Source organism: Monodelphis domestica, chromosome 7, assembly GCF_027887165.1.
Source record: "Monodelphis domestica isolate mMonDom1 chromosome 7, mMonDom1.pri, whole genome shotgun sequence".
In the NCBI taxonomy this organism is placed as follows: domain Eukaryota; kingdom Metazoa; phylum Chordata; class Mammalia; order Didelphimorphia; family Didelphidae; genus Monodelphis; species Monodelphis domestica.
The window spans coordinates 77,196,266-77,213,509 of NC_077233.1; the positions used below are offsets into that span (position 1 = coordinate 77,196,266).

A 17,244-nucleotide genomic window follows, 5' to 3' on the forward strand; every position below is an offset into this window, starting at 1 on the left:
TTATAGATGAGAAAACTAAAGTCCAGGAAGTTTAGTAATTTGATCAAGGTCACACAGTAAGAATTGAAGGTAAGATTCAAACTCAGCTCCTGTGTCCTTTTGTTTTGTGAATGGCTTAATTTGTAGCAGAGAACAAAGGCAAAACATCAAAGCAGAGCTTTGTGAACGTTAAGGTATCACTTATGTAAAATCAGTTATTCTAATTTCTCCGTCTGGACTATAATTTCATCTGTGTAGGGAACTCCTAGGGTGAAAGTTCGTTCAATCAAGGCACATCAGTCATTCCTATGTAATATTACAGTTGTAAGAGAGCTAAGTGATTTGTCTATGGTTACACAGCTAGTATGTGTCAGAAACTGCATTTAAACCCAGGTCTTCCCAACTCCAAAGACCAACCACTATCCATCAATACTGTTGTTATGAATGAGGACAAGCAGTGTTAGAGGAGGAAGCAGGAAAACAGAGAGGCAGGCAGAGAGAGAGAAAGAGAGACAGACAGAGGGAGAGAGACAGAGAGAGACAGAGAGGAGAGAGAGTGAGAGAGAGAGAGAAAGTGAGAGGGGAGAAAGAGGAGAGTGAGAGAAAGAGAGTAAGAGAGAGAGAGAAAGTGAGAGGGGGAGAAAGAGGAGAGTGAGAGAGAGACAGAGAGACAGAGAGGAGAGAAAGTGAGAGGGGAGAAAGAGGAGAGTGAGAGAGAGACAGAGAGAGACAGAGAGGAGAGAGAGTGAGAGAGAGAGAGAGAAAGTGAGGGGGGAGAAAGAGGAGAGTGAGAGAGAGTGAGAGAGAGAGAAAGTGAGAGGGGGAGAAAGAGGAGAGTGAGAAAGAGAGAGAAAGTAAGAGGGGGAGAAAGAGGAGAGTGAGAGAGAGACAGAAAGGAGAGAGAGAGAGAAAGAGAGAGAGGAGAGTGAGACAGAGAAAGTGAGACAGAGAGGAGAGAGAGAAAGTGAGAGAGAGAGAGAGAGGAGAGTGAGAGAGAGAGAGAGAGAGAGAGAGAGAGAGAGAGAGAGAGAGAGAGAGAGAGAAAGTGAGGGGGAAGAAAGAGGAGAGTGAGAGAGAGAGAGAGAGAGAGAGAAAGTGAGGGGGAAGAAAGAGGAGAGTGAGAGAGAGTGAGAGAGAAAGTGAGAGGGGGAGAAAGAGGAGAGTGAGAGAGAGAGAGAGAGAGAGAGAAAGTGAGGGGGAAGAAAGAGGAGAGTGAGAGAGAGAGAGAGAAAGTGAGAGGGGGAGAAAGAGGAGAGTGAGAGAGAGACAGAGAGAGACAGAGAGGAGAGAAAGTGAGAGGGGAGAAAGAGGAGAGTGAGAGAGAGACAGAGAGAGACAGAGAGGAGAGAGAGTGAGAGAGAGAGAGAGAGAAAGTGAGGGGGGAGAAAGAGGAGAGTGAGAGAGAGTGAGAGAGAGAGAAAGTGAGAGGGGGAGAAAGAGGAGAGTGAGAAAGAGAGAGAAAGTAAGAGGGGGAGAAAGAGGAGAGTGAGAGAGAGACAGAAAGGAGAGAGAGAGAGAAAGAGAGAGAGGAGAGTGAGACAGAGAAAGTGAGACAGAGAGGAGAGAGAGAAAGTGAGAGAAAGAGAGAGAGGAGAGTGAGAGAGAGAGAGAGAGAGAGAGAGAGAGAGAGAGAGAGAGAGAGAGAGAGAGAAAGTGAGGGGGAAGAAAGAGGAGAGTGAGAGAGAGAGAGAGAGAGAAAGTGAGGGGGAAGAAAGAGGAGAGTGAGAGAGAGTGAGAGAGAAAGTGAGAGGGGGAGAAAGAGGAGAGTGAGAGAGAGACAGAGAGAGACAGAGAGGAGAGAAAGTGAGAGGGGAGAAAGAGGAGAGTGAGAGAGAGACAGAGAGAGACAGAGAGGAGAGAGAGTGAGAGAGAGAGAGAGAAAGTGAGGGGGGAGAAAGAGGAGAGTGAGAGAGAGTGAGAGAGAGAGAAAGTGAGAGGGGGAGAAAGAGGAGAGTGAGAAAGAGAGAGAAAGTAAGAGGGGGAGAAAGAGGAGAGTGAGAGAGAGACAGAAAGGAGAGAGAGAGAGAAAGAGAGAGAGGAGAGTGAGACAGAGAAAGTGAGACAGAGAGGAGAGAGAGAAAGTGAGAGAAAGAGAGAGAGGAGAGTGAGACAGAGAGAGTGAGGCAGAGAGAGATAGAGAGGAGAGAGAGTGAGAGAGAAAGAAAGAGAAAAGACAGAGGAGAGTGAGACAGAAACAGAGAGAGAGGGGGGGGGGAGAGACAGAGGAGAGTGAGCCAGAGAGAGTACACTGAAGAGGTTGAGTGTTCAGAGAAATTAATGGAGACAGAGTACTTGAAGAAATGTTCCTGAGTAGGATCTAGATAAACAGGGTAAAGAATGATTATTCCAGGAATTCATATATGTACAAATTTACAAGTGGGAATAAGCAGGGCATGTTCAAAAGTCAAAGAGTAAATTAGTTGGGCTATAGCAGAAGGCTGATATTTGGGAACAGTGGGAGAATAGATCGGAAAGATAATTTGATGCCCTATTGAGGAGGACCCTGAATGATAGTGCATAAAATTTGGATTCTATAAGCAATAGTGAACCATTGAAGGTTATAAGGAAGTAACATGATCTAAGACACATTCAGGAAAACTAATCTAGATGCAGTGTTTTAGATGGAGAAGAGGAGAGATGATGGAAGATATGACACAAAGGTCCTGGAAGCAGGGAGATGTCAAGACAATGGCTGTGTAGCTTTTCTTACTGTTTTTTTTTAATTAATTTATTTGTTTGTAACATTCAAAATATTAAGACTCTCAGTTAAGTTCCTCCCTCTCTTCCCTCCCTTCCCTTGGAGAAGGCATCATTTGAGAAAAAGATATATGTACATATAAAACCATTTCTTTCTTATTTCTATCAGTTCTTTCTCTGGACATAGACATACACAAGCCGTTCTTCAAAGTATATTTCTCTTGCTGTATATAATGTTCCCTTGATTCTGCTTGTCTCACTCTTAATTTCATGTGGATCTTTTTGAAAATAGAGTTGATTCTTTGCTACTGTGAAGGGTGAAATTTGGGGGTAGGAGTTTGATACAAGTATGGAGAGCAATTTGGTAAAACACAAACATTTATTCTGAGGAGACATTCAGATAGGAGATAGGAAGGGGAAGGAGGAAAGTGAGATTATTTCTCTAATATCTTATAACTATACCTAAAATCCTAATAACTTTTACTTGGAAATTCTTCTCTGAATGAGACAGAGTGAGATTAAGAAACTCCTTTTAACACTACCCAATATGGTCTGTATAAACTATAGGATCATGGGTTTTTTTTAATTGGTCTACATGTGCAATTTCACTGCTGTGGTGAATTTCTCAGTGTGGAAATTCCTTCCACTAGTGCAGATAAGCAACTTTTCTGCATCTTATAACCTTAGAAAGTTGCCAGGGGCCACCTAGTATTTAAGTGATATGCCCATGGTCACATAGTATGGGTCCGAGGCACAGCTTGAACTCAAACTTCCTAACTATACAGCTAGTCCTGCATCCACAGAACTAGACATTATCATTTATAAATTTTAATAATATCCTTCTAATTCTTGCCATACAAAGACAAAAATCAAACCTCAAGCTATAGATTCAATGGCAGGATTTCAAAGAGGATCATCATTTTATTTTCATCCTTCCTTTTTGTTTTTGTAGCTTTGAAATGAAGCATCTGTTCAGTTTGATCTAATTTGGGTTAAGGTCTTCTGTTTGCATACATTAGACACGTCAGATGAAGTGAAGCTTTAGATCTAGTGATTCCCATTTCTTGTCTCTAAGATGAAAGCGTCCACCAGGTCTTGGATACGGGGACTGACAGGACCCACAATTCTACTGATGCACTTCAGATGTTAGCATCCTTCACAGAGAAACTCTCATAAATAACTCCATTCCCCAAAGAATACAAGTTTTTTGAGGGAAGTGACTATTTTCTTTTCTTCTTTTTTGTATTCCTAGTGTCTAGCACATTCCTAGGCACATAGTAAACTGTTGATCAGTTGTTTAAAAGTAATGCCTATTCTAATCATTGATGAATAAAGACAGACCTTATATTATCTTGGATGAAGCCAAAGAAGCCATTTTTTTAAACCCTTACCTTCTGTCTTGGAATCAATACTGTGCATTGGTTCCAAGGCAGAAAAGTAGCAAGGGCTAGGCAATGGGGGTCAAGTGACTTGCCCAGGGTCACACAGCTGGGAAGTGTCTGAGGCCAGATTTGAACCTAGGACCTCCCGTCTCTAGGTCTGGATCTCAATCCACTGAGCTACCCAGCTGCCCCCCAAAGAAGCCATTTTTTAAAAAATATCTCTTCACTGGAGAACAGATTGGAAAGTTTTTACCAGTATAAGGTGGCATCAAGGGAACAGAAGTCACAATGAGGTGACAGGCCTGGATTTCATAAGAGGATAATTTTCTAGGCTTCTCTACCAAGGCTTGCTGAGTCACCAAAGCTCCCTAAAACTGAGTTCCACTTTTAAGCCCAGGAGTTGACAGGAAGTGTCAGCTCTGGCTCTGGGGTCTCCATTCCGCAGGTCTTGATCTCATTTGCCTTTTGTTACCTGTCTGGTTTTTCAACAGTAAAAGAGGTGACAGAATTTAAGTGTTTTAATGCTTAAGGAGAAAGGTGGGGGGGGGGGGGAGGGGCTGGAGATAGAGAGTTGACCAGAGGGGCAGTAAGGCAAAGCCAGGAAGAAGCCTGGGGGAGAAGTTGGCTTGAAATCCATTCTCTCAGAAGAAAGCCTTTGGGCTGTTTTTAGCTGTCAGATCCATTTCTGATATGTAGCTTCTCTGGCCTCCCCACCCCTGTCCAAATGTGATTATGCTTCTGTAATACTGGTTGTAAATTAGGTTAAATTCATTGTGTGGTGCTGAGACAGGGTAATCAGAGCCCCAGGAGAGCAGGTGTTGTTGCTTTAAAGTGGTTTCTGGGAATGAGGACAAGTGGCTTTGTGGCTCAGACTCTCATAGAAAGGATATTTTAAAATGTGTTGAAACAAAGTAAAGCCGTGTTGTCACATAGGCAACATCTTAGGGGGCCTTTGGATCCTAGTTAATGTGCTGTCCCTCTACCTCTCAGGTTGCACAAAATGGAATTGGGGTTGTTGACATTGACCATCAGGGGGTGCTGTGGGGCAATGTGGAAGTTTTAAACTGGGTCTTGCTCAGGTTAATCCTTTTGAGAGACATTGTAGGGTGTTAACCCTCTCAATTAAGAACCAGAGAACAAGGGTTTGTAATATATTTTGATAACATGGATCCCTCTGGCAGTCTAAGGAAACTTGGGGACCTCTTCTCAGAATTATGTTTTAAACACATGAGATTATGAAGGAAGCCAATTATATTAGAATATAGTTCTTCAAATATAATGAAAAGAACAAAAGAGTCAAGTTCATGGACCCCATGTTAGGAATTCTTTCTTGCTAGGATTGGTGCTTTTAGGGTAGATGCTTGCCTCGCTTAGCTATAGTAACAGGAACAGACTGCCATAATAAAGGCTGGCTCCTTCCTTGCCAGTTCCAGAAACAATGTGTTAGAGAACATGATCTGGATGGAGCAAAAGGAATGGAGAAGGAACAGATACGTAGGGTGAGAACCAGGAGAGAGTGGTGTCCTGAAAACCTATTGAGAAAGAGTAATCAGGAGGAGAGAATGATCCACACTGTCAGAGACTGCAGAGAGCTAGGAGAATGAGGATGGAGAAAAGACCATTGGGTTTGGCAAGTGATCGATCATTAGCAACTTTGGAGAGAACAATTTCAGTGGAATGGTAAGGTCAGAAGCCAAATTGTAAGGGTTTAAGAATAGAAGGAGAGGCAAGACAGTCAAGGCACTTATTTTAGATGTCCTTTTAAAGGAGGTTTTGCCACAAGTGTCAAAAGAAATATTAGACAAAAATCTTATCAAGTATGTAAATGTCACCTGAGTTTTTGTTGTTTGTAGTTTTTTTTCCTCCCAGGATGAGGAAAACATTGGCTTGTTGGTAGGCAGTAGAGAATGAACCAGTAGACAGAGAGTGTTTTATAACAAGTGATGGAAAAGAGATGAGAGAGGAGATGGGAGGAGATGGGATAGAATGGGATTGCTTGAGAATGTAGATGGTTTAGCCTTGGTAAGGAATAAGACTACTTCATCATGTGAGATAGAGGTGAAAGAGGAGGTAGTGGCAGAAGATATATGAGTAGTATGTGATGAGGAAGAGGGGATAGATGGAGTTCAGGATGAATGACTTCAATCTTTTCTGTAAAATAATGAGTCAAAGTTTTTAGCGGGAAGGTAAGATGAGAGAGAGGCATGATAAATTTGAGGGAGAAAGAAAAGATTTGGAAGAGGCTCTTTGGAAAGTGGAACAGTGAGTAGTAGATAAGAAGGTTCAGTAGGAATGCTGTGCATTTTAAAATTACTCCACCCTAGTTAGACATACTTTAGGGGAAGATAAAGTTGTAAACTCCTGATTGAACAATGAAGGTACTTAACTCATACCTTATAGTGAAGCTAGAACTTTAAGTTAAGTCTATTTTTAGATCTAATACAAAAGGGTGTTAAGTACCTATAAAGGTTAAATTAATCACAGAAAGGTCAAGTAAATCACAAAAGATAAGCTTAACAATGAAGTGTGAAGTACTCAGAAGATATAATCTAACCAGAGGAGGTGAGAACTGAAGAATAGGCAGACCTGGAGAAAGTGTTTACTGTGATTGGTAGATGTGAAAATTTAGGGGAGGTGACATAAGAGAAAATGTCTTTAAAAGGAGGCTAAAAAATCAGTTCAGGCAATTCAGTTTAGAGTGTTCAGAGTTCTAAACTCAGTTCAGGAGATTGAGTTAAGTGAAGGACTGGAACCCAGCTTGGAGATGGTCTCCTGGTGAGTGATAAGAGTTACTCCCTTTCCCTTAGGCTCAGGGAGGCCACTTTGGCCAAGGCCTTTAACTACTGCCTGGCTCAGCCTGAGCCAGAGCAGTTTAAATTAATTCTCTCTCTCTCTCTCTGTCTCTCTCTGTCTCTCTCTGTCTCTGTCTCTGTCTCTCTCTCTCTGTCTCTCTCTCTCTCTGTCTCTCTCTCTCTGTCTCTCTCTCTCTGTCTCTCTCTCTCTGTCTCTCTCTCTCTGTCTCTGTCTCTGTCTCTGTCTCTCTCTCTCTCTCTTTCTCTTAATTCCTTCTCTCTATATTAATTAAAATCACCATAATTCCCAGCTGACTTGGGTATTTTATTATTTGGGAATTTTCCCTGGTAACCAATTATTTAGATTTCAAGTCAAAACACTAAAATTATCTTACAATACACTGCCTAGCAGCAGTGAAAATCCTGTTGTGGTTATGAAACAAATTTGAAATGGATTCAGAATGATTGCATGATTTTCTCCATCTTTGATCCACAGCACATTGTGTAGGAGAGAAGGTGATAAGTGAGAGTAAGAGTGACTGAGGCTGAAGCTTGGTATGGTGAAATCAGTGAAATTATAAAGACTCCAGGGATTCTAGAAAGGAGGACAATTAGAGGAGCTTCACTAAGGGCACAAGATGGGGAAAAGGAGAGAGAGTAACTAGTGCAAAGGAGATGATTTGGGAGAGAATTTAGGGATCAAGGAATATTACAAACCCCCTTGCCTCAACCATTGCCCATTCAAAGTTCTTTCCTTCCCTGTATCATTCAGTAAACTCTCCTCTTTTGAAGTTCATGCTGTTTATATTTACCATCCAACCAAAATCTTGGTGCCTCCTAGTCACTTCTCTTCCTTCCTCAATGCCAAAGGGAATGAATGAAGACTGCATAGGGTTATCTGGGAGGCTTTTTCATTAGGGAGGTCTCAATAGTAGATAAGAGATGGCATGAGTGGTAGGGGAAATGATTTAAGAGTAAGGTAAATTACATTTGGTGGAACAGGCATTCTTGAGGGTACAGTGGAATTGGTGGGTGGATTTTGGTTGGAAGTTTGGGGTAGGAGGGCTGAGAGGGATAGGAATCAGGAATTAGGTCATGGGGAATAGAGAATGGCATTTTCAGTATTATTTTTGATGTGTAGGATAAGTAAGAATGTTCATTGATGAGGGGAAAACACCACTCTCCTTCCCAAAGGAGGCTGGATATCTGGCTGGAGACAAGTGTAGAGTGTTAGAGACAAATGGGAGGCACACAGTTCAGCTAGATGGTCAGATGGGAGGCTGATTACTCTTCTTCCCTGGAAAGACTGCAAGAGGATACCACTAGAACTCAAGAATGACATTTATCCTCTCAAGTCCCACCATCTAGTTGGAGTGGGAGTTAGAGGAGTAACCTAAGAGGTGGTATGCTATGCTTCTGGGACCTTCAGGGGGCTCAGAATGATTCAGTAAAATATTCACAATAGCATTGCCAGTGGTCTGCTAGTGATTCATCTCCAAGGGGCAGGCTTGGTAGCTGGAGAAGTCACTTGAGGGCTAAGTGATAGTTTTGGGAAATGCCTTTAACCTTTTAGTTCTTCTATTTAGTAAATATAATCTATTTGTGGGCTAAAAAGAGTTAATGAAGTTTCTAGGCAATTAAATTGCATCCAAGAAGTAATTCCAATTATCTTCCAGGTCTTATCTACTAGCTGTTAATATGGCTTCCTCCTTCTGCTTCTATGCTTATCTGGAATCTTTTCTTCCTCCTTTCTACACCTCCCACCCCCATTTATGGTCCTTTACTCCAGAGCCTGATCTTGTTTTCTTTTTCTAAGTATCAGGCAAACTTTTTGAGCTGAATTTAATTAGAAACAATAATGCTCTTTAGTCAAACTTCCTCAAGGGAGGGGGGAAAGTAATTTCTAATTTTTATGCCTTTTGTTTTTATTTCTCAGGTGGTTGCTACACTTGGAACTACTCCTTGCTGTTCATTTGACAATCTATTAGAACTGGGTCCTATTTGTAAGTATTCATCTAATTCTTCTTTGTGCTTTTGGAAATAATTGTTTGCTGGGTAGAATAGCATTACTATTTTTGGCTTCAAGTTTTGACCTCCTTCCAAGGGCTTAAAGAGCTTTAAGACTAAATTCACAATTGCTCTAGAATTTAAAATTCAAATTCAGTAGACATTGGATACTGCACACAATACTGAAATCCTTAGTACTAGGCACTGGAGATAAGTACATGGAAAAACAAACAAACAAACAAAGACAATATTCCTACCCTTAGAAAGCTTCCCTTCTATTAGAAATAGTGTAACCTCCATTGTCCTTTTTTCTACTGCTGTCTTTAGGTACCTATCTTGTATTTGCATTGTAAATAGTTCAGGAACTATGAATAGTTCAGATGGCAAGGCTTTCAGAAATGGAGATAATTGGCTGGGCTAGCATTTGTACTATTTTTGAAGAAAGCATTTGATGCTTTAACAAAGTAGCAGGGTTACTAGAAAATACTCTATTGAAGAGAAAAATATTTTTGATTTTTTAAAGTATCAGCTTCTAGTCTTATTTATTAAATCAATAGTTCCATGGCTTTCAATTTTATTAATTTCTCCTTTGATTTTTAGGATCTCTAATTTAGTTTTCATCTGAGGATTTTTAATTTGTTCACTTTCTAGTTTTTTAATTTGCATGCCCAATTTATTGACCTCTGCCCTCCCTAATTTGTTAATATATGAACTCAAGGATATAAATTTCCCCCTGAGTACTGCTTTGGCTGCATCCCATAGATTTTGAAAGGATGTCTCATCGTTGTCATTTTCTTCAATGAAATTATTCATTGTTTCTATGATTTGTTCTTTAACTATCAAATTTTGGAGAATCATATTATTTAATTTCCAATTAATTTTTTATTTGCCTCTCCATGTACCCTTACTAATTATTATTTTCATTGCATTGTGATCTAAGAAGGTTGCATTTATTATTTCTTCTCTTTTGCACTTGTTTGCAATGTTTTAATGCCCTAGTATATGGTCAATCTTTGTGAATATACCATGTGCTACTGAAAAGAAGGTATATTCCTTTTTGTCCCTATTTATTTTTCTCCACATATCTACTAACTCTAATTTTTCTAAGATTTCATTCACTTCTCTTACCTCTTTATTTTTTGGTTTGATTTATCTAGTTCTGATAGAGGAAGGTTCAGGTCTCCCACTAGTATAGTTTTTCTATCTATTGCATCCTTCAGCTCCACTAGTGTCTCCTTTAGAAATTTGGATGCTATGCCATTTGGTGCATACATGTTGAGTACTAATATTTCCTCATTGGATAGACTGCCTTTTATCAGGATGCAAGTACCTTCTCTATTTGTTTTGACTAGATTTATTTTTACTTTGGCTTTGTCAAATATCATGATTGCGACTCCTGCCTTCTTGAGAAAAATATTTTTAAGGGCTTTAAAAGGAAGTGACATTTTCATACATTGATATTCTTTAGTGCCTCAGGCTAGTAGAGGGAGCACAACTAACACCTTTGTGTGTCTTAGGGACCCTTTTCTTGTTTAGACCAATCTTGGGAGCTAGATCAGTGGTATCTTCGATTAGACAGTTGCTGCTACCTCTTCCCCTTATTTTCCTAGGTTTCCTCCTTCCACTAAGGATAAGATCTCAGGTTCCTGTTGCCCCCAGCAATTATAGATTTTTTACTTCCTGCAAACAGATGGTTTTCGTTGCTTAAAAACTAGAGTTTTAGTAAACACACAAGGGTTTTGTGTGTGTGTGTGTGTGTGTGTGTGTGTGTGTGTGTAAAATGTCATTGAAGTGGTATAATTCCCATTATAATTAAGATCATTGTTCTGAGCTCTTTCAGCTGCCTCCCTTTTCCTGCCTTTCTGCCTTCCTCCCTTCCTCCCAGGTCTTGTTCTTCACTCAGCTCTAGTTCTTACGAGGAATTTCAATTGCAGGTTGTGAGTTGCCTTACCTGCTAGAAAGGGGTTCCCTATCCCTCAGGTCTGGGCAGAGGTTCCCAAGATTTGCTGTAGGGATATTTCTCCACTTATGCTTCTGGTTTATCATGGTACAAGTTATCTCACCCTAGACCTGAGGACCATAAAACTGGGAAAATTCTCCTAGAGCATTTGGCTTTTAGTTTTTGGTTGTTTCATTTGTGCCTGACTCGCCATGACCTCATTTGGGATTTTCTTGGCAAAGACATTGGAGCAGTTTGCCATTTCCTTCTCTAGCTCATTTGTCAGATGAGAAAACTGAGGCAAAAGGGAGTTAAGTGACTTGACTAGGGTAACACAGCTAGTAAGTGGCAGAACTCAGGTCTTCCTGACTCCAGGCCCACTGTGCCACCTAGCATTTAGCTACCTAACAAATTATCTCTTTCTTGGGCTTCAAGCTCTGAGAGTTTATTTTTATTATCTATTCTTTTGTCTTCTCTTTTTCTAATACCAATGCTACTGGTTGACTCCTGAGACTTTCCTTTCCCCCTATTGCTTAAAACAGGTGTTAGATCCTGTGGTATAAGACTGTGAGGATAAGCCTCCATCATCCCTTTACATGAGTCTGGGCCACTCATGTTCCTCCCAGTGCACCTTTCTCTTAGACTTGTCTTCTCTTTCATGTTGCCCTGGCTCGCTCCTGCATCTTTCCTTTCTTATTGACTAACCTTTCAAGCAGACCCTAGGGTCAATGGAGAATGCATACTTTTACTCAGTTCAGCAACTGTTTTCAATAACTTTCTAATCTGTAGGTACTATACAGTTTATACTATACTACTGAGCTCCTGGCCTTGAAAGTTAAGATTCAGAAACAATATATCTTTTTAACTAAAATTATAAACAGAATTTTTTCTTAGAGTATATACAGTATATCAATATATTCTTGCTTTCTCCCATGTCTAGAATAATCAATTTCCTACATTAATTATGGAGTAGTTTATTCCTAACTAAAGGCTTCCATTTTAGGATCTATACTTGGCAGTACTTTGCTAGCCTGGTTGGAGTTTATAGCATATATTTAAAAACAATAATCTTTTTAAAATATATTTAAATATTTAAAAAATAATCATCTCTTTAAATTAAGGCAATTTAAATTAAAGACGATATGTTATTTAGCTTTCTTGCTCATTGAGACTGACCTTCTCCCTCAATTACTCCTGAATCTCTTAGATTTTTTTCAGTCTGTGAACAAAATATTTTTCCTTTCCTTTAGTACATCCAACTGGAGAATCAGGTGGCCCTGTACTAAAATTTCATTTTGGGCCTGAGCAGTCCGAAACCCCAGACACCATGGAAATAGCTTTATAGATGGAGAACATTCCTCTAGTCCTAGCCAAGAATGACCTCAAGTAAAGGCCAAGAAACTATGTTTCTCTGTGTGGATGTAGCCCAATTTGGCACCAACTTCTAGGAGCTACTGCTAGAAGAGGCATAGGGCATGAAACTTTTCCTAGACTACGGATCTTGGGCCAGTCTGTTAGGGCAGAATGGTAAATAAGTGACAGTTGGCTAAGACTAGACCACCCAAATGGGTTTTCTCAATGCTCTCAACCATACACTCCTTCCTGAGACGCCTAATGAGGATACTGGGTTTCTCTCAGATCCAGGGTTCCAATCTATGGCTCTCGCCTCACTATTTTATGATAAGGAATTGGGGGAATCACCAGCTGCTACCACTTATGGACCTTCCTATCCCAAGATGGCATTATCAGCCTCCTCTTCCCATTTCTGTACATCTTGGATTGTTCTTCTTGTTATTCTTTTTCCCCAGAATCAAGGATGGGTCTGAGTTGACCCATTTCCATTCATGTTCACTCCACCCCGCCATGTGACTGGCAGCATTCACTTGTGAAAACAGCTGGCCTGGCTGAAGGGTCTCTGGTCACAGAATGGAGTGAGGCTAACTGACCCAAATGGGGATCCAAGCCATGACTTTGGCCTCATTAGCACAGAGCTCTAATCAAGTGCAGTAAACAACCCAGGCTCTTCATTTCAGTCAAATGCTGGGCTGGTCTCCCAAAGGAACTGAATGTCCTGGCCCTCAGCCTGCTTATATAACTCCCTGCAGCTATCATATTCAAAGAGTACGCAAGGGCTCCAGTGGGGCTGAGTCCACTAGGTCCCTCTTGTGACCTCTACGAAAGTGTTCTAGTCTTACTTCATGAGACATCTGCCAGCTTGAAAGGACCACTAGGGACAGATTGAGTACAGGTCATTGCTTTGATCTAGCATTTAATTACTTTTAAATGCTTTCTTATATGTGACTAGAAACTGATTTGTAAAAATTTTTTGGCATCCCAAAGGGATGGCCATTTTGGAGATAAGCTGATAAGCAGCAGGTCAGGCTAGAAAAAATATTTTTTGTTGTTTTTGGAGAAGCTGAGTTTGAATCCCTGCTTTTTCACTTACTACCTGCGCACAGTTGCAACCTTTGACAAGCAACTTCATTCCTTTTTGGACTTGGTTTCTTCCTGAAAAATGAGAGGATAGGATTACATGGTTTAGAAAGTCATTTCCAGATCTACACCCATGATCTGAGGATGCTTCATCTCTCTCTTCCTCAGTTTCCTCTTCTTTAAAAGGACATGTGACTAGAACGCTTCCCTTTGGCTCCAAATCCCTACTCTCACTGGAACCCAGTTTCCTCCTCTGTAAAATGTGGACATGGGACTCAATGACCTCTAAGATCCCTTCTGGCTCCAAATCATTAATCCTCCTCTTATTTGACATAGTACAATTCAGGACTCTTGTTTATCTGTTGCAAAAAAATTTTCAATGAGTATTGTTTTGGCTAAAATGTTAAATAAGCACTCATTGTTGGGTTCAAACTGTCCAGGTTCAAACTGTATCTTTTTTAGTGTGTAAAGCTGATATCCTACAATCACTAGGCTAAAAACAACTTACATATCTGTAGCCCTGGGTCTAACAAAGGGCCTTAACCTACATAGACTCATTGAGTCTCCATCTACCCCACTGAAGTTGATGGTGCCAAGTATTAGCATCTGTATTTCATAGACGTACAAAGTAGAGACCTTCATCAAAGTGACTTGTTCAAGGTTTCACAGGAAATAAATGAGAACGCTAGTTCTCAAATGCAGATCTTCTTCCCTCCCCATACCCCACCCAACTCTGTATTTCCTCAGTTATACACTTGACAAAAAGATGCTCTGATTAAAAGTGATGATTCACTAATCATACAGAGGACAGATAAGAACACAGTTTTCTGAAAATTGCTCTTTTGGAGAATAAGTTTCATTTAAAAATTCCATGTTATTATTATTCTTCATAGACCTTCTCAATAGGTCTATTTAAACCAGTTAATTTCCTGGCAGTTCCAATTCAGATACAAGATCACAAGTGAGGGAAAAATGGATGACTAAAATCTAACTTGAGGCACGTTTTCAGAACAGCCAGGAAGAGGACAGGTCAGTGCCAAGCCTGAAGAGGCAGCAGATAGCAAAAGCAGAGGCTAGGAGAGGGCAGGGAGAATAGAACCCAGAACATGGACGAAGAGAGGACAGTTCTGGGGGAAAACAGGGAAGCTGGTACTTGAGACTTTTTCAAAGGTCAGAGCCATTTGATTGGCCCCTTGTGGGGATAAATGTGATCAGTGAATGTCAGACATAGGCACTTGATGAAAACCAGATAAGAAAGCTGGAGTCAGGGCTTATAGAAGTTGTGAGTGAGGGTCAGGGTTAACACTAGATGCAGAGTACAGATAATCGGGTATAATGGATTAAGTAGATTTTAAAGGTCAAAGGAGGTAATTGGCCTGAAATTTAAGCAGACAACCTGAATAGGAGGGCAAGGATATTGAGAAATGAGGGTTTAGACTCTAGACAAGAATCTAGATCAGCTTCATATCCATAAAGCTAAGTCACTTTTGAATCTTTACCAGGATCCTCTCTCTAGAAGAAAGATTTTAATCTTTTTTATGTCATGGACCCCTATGGCAGTCTAGTAAAGCCTATGGATCCCTTCTTTGAACCCCTTCTTTGAGTAATGTTTTTAAAGGAATAAAATAAAATGTTGAAAGTTACAAGTGAAGCCAATTATATTGAAATAGTAATGAAAATATTAAAATAAAAAATTCACAGACCCAAAGGGTAAGAATCTCTGCTCTAGCAAAATGAAGAACCTTCAGTGGAAGTAGAAATTGAACCTTCAAATGGGCAGTCCCAGTCAAATTACCCTGGGCACAAGTGTATTTACAATATTTCAATGAGAGGAAATAAATATATTTTCTCAGTTCTTCTCCAGATCCAGGCTTGGTCATTATAGTCACAGAGAATTCAGTTTTATTTTGTTTGATCTTTCTATTTACATCATATAGTCATTGTGTCCATTTCCTGGCTCTGCTCTATTCCCTTGGTACCAGTTCACACAAATCATCCCATACTTCTCTGAATTCTTAATCTCTTGTCTTTCTTGGCTTCCCTTAAGCCTGAGCTCAAATCTCACCTTCTGCTAGAGGTCTTTTCCAGTCCTACAGCTAACCTTCCCTCTGAGATTAGCTTCCCTCTACTTTATATCGTGTACCTGCCTAGTTATTGATTTGTGGTCTCCTCCATTAGCGTGTGAGTTCTTTGAGGTTAGGGACAGCATTTTTGTCTTCCTCTGTATCCCCAGAAATTAGCACAATTCCTGAACCATGATCATATTTGTTGACCCTCTTTCTTATGTGCAGCAATATGCCATTATATTTAAGGACTATAACTTGTTTAGCCCTTTCCTACTCAATGAGTAGGTAACCAAATCTACCTCTAATCCACCTGCTTCTAATCTAACTACAGAATTTAGTACTAGCAAACAAACCACAAAAGGAAAATTCAGGCAGAAAAGGAAACAGAGATATGTGTTGCCATGTCCCTACCACCCTTGGTTCTCAGTTTTGGTCTGTTTCTGAGAAATGAAGTTGTGTACAAGACCACAATTGGTATACTGACTCTATCCAGACTGGAGACTGATTTAAAGTCACTTGAAGGGTCTGTGGTTTAATACTGAAGTAGACAAAGAGAGCTGGGTTCATTTGCCAAGGTTCATTTCTAAGGAAATGGCTTGGAGAAGACCAATCATGAGTAAGTTAGACTAAGATGAATAGTTGGTAGAATTCCGTTGGTACAGGAACTGCATTTATCAATATTCACCAGTCATACTTGTTTTGTCCTTTGCACATCCTTCTTCCCCCCTCCATTGGGGAAGAGACCCTGACATAACCAATTGAGACAACAAAGTTCAAGATGGTTTGCAGCCTGAGGATATATAATTAAGCTCTAATTTGAGGGATATAGGTACCCCAGGGACTAGAAATCAACATAAACAAACCATAATGGAGGAGGTAAGATGAGTTAGAGATTGAAAATTAGATATGATTTAAAGGAGGGACCTTGTGAGGACCTTTTGGGCAGGGAAGATGCTCTAAGTGGATGAAAGAGTATCCTACTACATCTTCAACATCAGCAAGCATTTATTAAGGGATTACTTACTATGTGCCAAGCACAATGCTAGGCACTTGGGATATAGAGGAAAAACAAAACAATCCTTGCTGTCAAGGAACTTCCATCCTATTTTAGGAAACAGCAGGCTAAGAAGCAAGAATGAATGGGATGTGTATGGAGGACATTAAGAAAACTGGCATGACCAGAACAGGGAGATCATATTGGGGAAACAAGGTTGGGTAGTTAAGATGAAGCTACGTTATCATGAGTCTTGAGCAGTATTATTCCTACTAAAGAATTTGGCCATGCTTGCATAAGTACTAGGATGCTATTAAAGGCTCTTGAGTAGAGGATTGACTGACATAATGAAAGCAGCATTTTAGGAATTCAGTTTTCTCATCAACAACTATTTATTGCATGCCTACTCTATGGGGCAGCATTGGATATTAGACTTGGATTCAGAATGACAGTGATAGCTAGCATTTATATAGAGCTTTAAGGTTTGCAAAGGGCTTTATGTGGGCTATGTTTGATTCTCATAAAAGCTCTGCAAGGGGCTCCATCTACTGATATAAATTGGTACCTTCTAGACGATTTATAATCCAGACCTTTCAGAGATTAAGTGCCTCACTCAGGTTACCCAGTCATCATTTTACAGAGGAGAAAACTGAACCTGAGATGGATTAATGACTCACACAGCTAGTGTCTGGATCAGAATTTGAATTCAGGGCTTTCTAACTGCAAATTCAACACCATCTACCTACCTAGAAGCTGTTGGTTCTAGTCCTGGCTCAGGCTTCTTATTACTTAATGTACCTTCTGGCAAGCACTTGACAGAGATGATTTCCTCCTCTGTAAATAAATGATGGTAATAATATGTGCTTTGCTTTCCTGAAACAGTTAGTGTGAAGCTTGAATGAGGTAATAATGTATGTGATACTGTTTTGTAAATGTCAGTGAATTAGGTAAGGAA

The 17,244-nt window shown here is 40.2% G+C and overlaps 1 protein-coding gene across 2 annotated transcripts in view; it reads left to right on the plus strand.

Annotated features, from left to right (window-relative positions):
- DDC (dopa decarboxylase) overlaps positions 1 to 17,244 on the plus strand; it is a 116,948-nt gene that overhangs the window by 54,194 nt on the left and 45,510 nt on the right. For both annotated transcript variants that reach the window (XM_056804840.1, XM_007500403.3), the window contains exon 7: positions 8,787 to 8,853. In XM_056804840.1, the coding sequence (XP_056660818.1) occupies positions 8,787 to 8,853 (67 nt within the window). The remainder of the gene's footprint in view (positions 1 to 8,786; positions 8,854 to 17,244) is intronic.